The 4,982-nt window shown below is 46.4% G+C and overlaps 1 protein-coding gene across 1 annotated transcript; it reads left to right on the top strand.

The window, feature by feature from the left end:
* Positions 1-585: 585 nt before the first annotated feature.
* LOC104488775 (deleted in malignant brain tumors 1 protein-like) lies at positions 586-4,758 on the top strand (the record flags this gene model as incomplete). The annotated part of the gene is made up of 5 exons (XM_010144658.1): positions 586-686; positions 1,002-1,213; positions 1,453-1,625; positions 3,133-3,521; positions 4,487-4,758. Coding segments are annotated over 5 exons (1,147 nt in total), but the record flags the coding sequence as incomplete, so codon positions are not given.
* Positions 4,759-4,982: the final 224 nt, after the last annotated feature.

Genomic DNA, 4,982 nt, shown 5'->3' with positions numbered 1-4,982 from the left:
CAAGCTGGCAGGAACATGAAAGCTCTGCGCAGCTACGCTTAGAGGAGAAATGTGCTATATATGCAAGAGTCGGCCCAGCAGCCTGGAGTGCTCATTTCAGGCTGAGACCATAAAATTCCTAGAAGACCTGTAACTTCTTTATCCTGCAAAGCCCTTAGGAGAATAAATAGAAGCAGCAGAGTAACTGAGGGGATGCTGTGGGTTTAGGAAGGTACTTCCATTTTTACTGTCGTGACACCTCCCAGATCAGACCTCGACTGCAGAAAGGCGAGACCAGAGCAGAGAGCACCAAGGTGTTACCAGCCCGGCCTGAAGAGGGTGGTCTGACACCGTTGCTGTGACAGGGAATCCCAAATCCAACGTGAAAGTAAACCTAAAGCAAAAAGAAATGTTTGTTTTGGCCTGGGCCACACAGCGTATCGCCTGCAGTCAGCGGGAGCCCTGCTTTTCGGCAGCCGTGGAGGAGACACGTACAGCTCAAGTACGATTTTGTAGAGGTTCCTGTAAGTGAATTCTCTTCCCTTTCTTTCTGCAGCACCTTATTTTTGCGGTGGTGCAATCTCGAATTCCTCTGGTACGCTGCAGAGTCCCTTCTACCCTGGAAGTTACCCAAACAACGCTGACTGTGTGTGGGAAATACAAGTAGAGAACAACTTCCGCGTTATGCTCACATTTAGAGACATCGAGTAAGTAACACATCGACTCCCCGGGCAAATAACACGGGCAAAAACTTGCTGGAGAAGTTTGAAAGCTTATTTGAAACAGGAAACCTTCCCGATTTTAAAGATTCTTTCAATAGCATCCAGCAGTGGGAAGACCAGAACAAAATCTGGATTCCTTGAGTGTTTTCCGCTCACCATTTGCTGCCACAGCTACGAACAAAACGAATAAAACCTCTGCTGTGAAACCTTTCAAGTGTTGAGATATTTATCGTGCGTTAGGCACTCTTCAATCAGAGTTTCTGAGAGGCGGTTGACAAGATGCCGACATTTGTTCTCCAGGATGCAAAGCGGCGGGTGCCAGTCCGACTACGTTGAAGTCTACGACGGGCCCCCCCACTCTTCCCCGCTCCTTGGGAGACTTTGTTCTGGCTCCTTTCCCACGTACACGTCCTCTTCAAACATGATGACCGTTCGCTTTCACAGCGATTCTGGATACACCTTCAGAGGGTTTCAGGCTCGCTACTCCTCCATTCCAGCAGACCGCAACACCAGTAAGTTCCCAGTCGGTGTTTCTCAATGGAGAAGCCTGTTTATTGCTATTGTTTCCACAATAAATATTTGTGTACATTTAAAGGTGTTAGGGAAATGAGACGATGCGTGTGAAATCTGATGTGTGTGAGCTACTTACCTTCGAAAACAAGAAAAAAACCAACCTTTGCTTCAATTACAACCTTTAATCTTTAAAAACTTCCTGAAGTCACTAATACACTTTATCTTCTTCTTCCACCAGCCCTCCTGTGCTTGCCTGACTACATGCACGCAGTGGTGAGCAGAGACTACCTCCAGTCTGAAGGCTACTCGGCGCAGATGGTCACCCTGAGCGACGGTGGCTGTAAACCCACGGTCACGCCACGGGAGGTTGTATTCAACATCCCCTACAATGGCTGTGGGACCATCCGAGAGGTGCGCTCACCCCGGGGGGCTCTGAATTGCAGGACCCACTTGGAAACGGGTCAGGAAAGGGCCGTTGTGGTTCACGAGGGGGAGAGTGGACAAACCAGAGGCCTTTAGAGCTGTAGCTTTCTGTGCCTTTGGGAATGGTCACGCTTAATAGAAACGAGCTTCTTGGGAGGAAAGCATGGGAGCTGAAGGTTCCATGATTAAAGTAGATGGAAGTCTGGGAAGTGCCATGCAGGTTTGGGGTGACCGTGCTTGACAGGAGGATTAAGGGGGTTCCTAGGAGGCACGGGCTTGTAAATTGGTCGAAGAAGCTTATGATCATGGTCAGGGTCAGGAGGGAGTTTTTGTGAGGGAGGTTGTTTTATTAGTAGGGGTGTTAAAGTAAGTTAGTTAAAGTAAGTAGTTAAAGTAAGTAAGGTTAGTTGGAGGAATTAAGTAAGTAAGTAAAGAAGTAAGTAGGGTTAGTTGTGAGGAATATTAGAAGTTTTGGTTGGATGATTAATGAGAAGGTTAGTCACGATGTTAGTATAATGAGAAATCATGGGTTTGGGTTGAGTTGAGGCATGTCGTTAAGGAGGGGAGTAGTTCCTCTTTCTTTAGCTTAAAAGGCTAATGCTGGTACATAGCTTCTTAATGATTATGAGGATAGTACAGATGATCAGTTTTCGAAGTGAGTGAGGGGGGCAGATTCTACAATGATTGGTATGAAGCTGTGGTTAGTGCCGCAGATTTCTGAGCATTGGCTGTAGAAAATTCCTGGTCGAGTGGTAATGAAGGATGTTTGGTTTAGTCGACCGGGGATTGCGTCAGTCTTTACTCCTAGGGTGGGGATTGCTCAGGAGTGGAGTACGTCATCAGCGGTGACGATAATGCGGATGAGTGATTCTATGGGGATAACAATACGGTGGTCAGTTTCTAGGAGTTGGAAGTGGCCTAGGGGAAGGTCTGTTGTTGGGATTATATAGGCGTCGAATGTTAGGTCTTTGAAGTCTGTGTATTCATAGGATCAGTATCATTGGTGGCCGATGGCTTTTAGAGTGAGGTCTGGTTCGTCAATTTTGTCCATCATGTATAGGATTTGTAGGGATGGTAGGGCGACTAGAATAAGGACGATGGCGGGAAGACTTCTTCAGATTAGTTCGATTTCTTGTGCGTTGACAGTGCTTGAGGATAGTTTTTCTGTTAGTATCAGTGCAAGGAGGTAGAGGACTAAACTGCAGATTGCTAGTGCTACTATTAGGGCATGGTCGCCATAGGGTTGGTGGTTTTGGTGCAGATGGTCAATGAGTTGGCTCTGCCTTGGATTTGACAAAGAGCTTTCCTGCCCTGGCTTCTCTTTAATTACATACTTCAGCACCCTTGTTTACAATGTGCGGGCAGAAAACACCAATATCAAGCTTCTTGGCTTAAAGAGCTTAAAAAGAATCTACATTTTTTAGATTGCATATTACTCTAGAACACAGAATGTGATAAAAATGCAATTCCTCATTTTACACTACGTGTTACACAGGAGAACAATGATACAATCAACTATTCCAACATGATCACAGTCACACCTTCTGGGAATATAATCACAAGGAAAAAGAATATTCACTTACATATCAGTTGCAAAATGCTGCAGAACACATGGGAGGAAATAATGTATTTTGCTGAGGATACTGTGGACGTGAGTGAAAATCAGTTTGGAAGATATGACATAAACATCACTTTTTACGAATCCTCGTCGTTCTTGCGGCAAGTGCACGACTCGCCGTACTACATTGACCTGGACCAGAATTTGTACCTCCAAGCTTATCTTCACAGCTCTGACCCATATCTCACCGTGTTTGTGGACACTTGCGTGGCATCACCTGATCCTCAGGATTTTAACACACTGGCCTATTACATAATCAAGAGCGGGTAAGAGCTTTCGCCTGTCCTTAGAAGCGTCGCTGTAATGTATGTAAAAGAATAGAACCAATCTGCACTGGTTTAGATCTCAGTATCAACAGACTGTTGAAAATGGTCTTGGATTTTTTATTTTTACACTGTGAGCCTGGAAATAAGAAATGACATTTAGATCTTACTAAATTTCATTTCACTTACTTCATCCTTGTCCTATATGCAAAATTCACAGTAGTGGGAGTGAGGTAGATGAGATGAGATCATGAAAACTGGCAGCAGGAACCTACTGTTCTAGGCATTAAATATTTTAGTAAAACCAGGTCAAATGTTAGGCTCATTTTTTTAAGGCTCATATAGCACAGACATTAGTAAGAGTCTGTTCTCCCCTTTTCACTGCTTATAGTCTCCTTTTCTTGGGAGAAAAAAAAAGTTGTCAATGCTCTAGCTGCTTCATAGCACTTCAATAAGTCTGTATTTGACAGGACAAGGGGTAATGGCTTTAAACCGAAAGAGGGTGGATTTAGATTAGCTCTGAGGAAGAAATTCTCCCCTGTGAGGGTGCTGAGGCACTGGCCCAGGCTGCCCAGAGAGGCTGTGGATGCCCCATCCCTGGCAGTGCTCAAGGCCAGGCTGGACGGGGCTCCGGGGACCCTGCTCTGGGGGGAGGGGTCCCTGCCCGAGAGGCTGTGGATGCCCCATCCCTGGCAGTGCTCAAGGCCAGGCTGGACGGGGCTCGGAGCACCCTGCTCTGGTGGAAGGTGTCCCTGCCCGTGGTGGGGGGGTTGAACTAGATGGTCTTTAAGGTCCTTTCCAACCCGAACCATTCTATGATGATTCTATACCATGCTGTAAAAGTCACGTTTTTATCCCTTTGTGTTCTCAGTACCTGCCTGCTGACAGGATTTTGGTTTAACCTGTTTCTGCAGAAGTGTACATGTGTGTATCCACAGAGACTAATTCTCGTTTCCATTTCTTTCTAGCTGTGTTCGAGATTCTTCCTATGTCACATACTACTCCCCCTACAGCCACTTTGCTCGGTTCAAATTCAATGCCTTTGAGTTCATCAGCCGCCACCCGCTGGTGTACCTGCAGTGTGAGCTGGTGGTGTGCAGGCTCGGCAACTCTTCCTCCCGCTGCTACCAGGGCTGTGTGAGAAGGTCCAGGAGAGACACAAGTTCTGCTGAGGAAAAAGTGAACGTGGTTGTCGGACCACTTGAGCTTCGAGAGGGGGCTGCTCAGAGCAGGACGACTGGTAAAGTCGAATAAATTCCTCCCACATTTACGTGGAGATTACTGCAGGCTTCAAGGAAAGCCGTAGTTCTGTGTTTCTGACACCAGTCACTGAAATCTGCTTTTGCTAATTCTGCCATAGAGAGGAAGGGATAGTTTGGCTGACCCAGATGTCCACAAATCTCTTTTCCCCACTCCTTGCCACCCCCCTGTTTTCACCTGCACGTCTAAGAAGCGTAGCTGCTT

This window comes from Buceros rhinoceros, unplaced genomic scaffold (genome assembly GCF_000710305.1).
Source record: "Buceros rhinoceros silvestris isolate BGI_N320 unplaced genomic scaffold, ASM71030v1 scaffold16890, whole genome shotgun sequence".
Taxonomy (NCBI): Eukaryota; Metazoa; Chordata; class Aves; order Bucerotiformes; family Bucerotidae; genus Buceros; species Buceros rhinoceros.
Note: the sequence above shows the minus strand (reverse complement) of the source record. Positions and strands in the feature narration are given on the sequence as shown.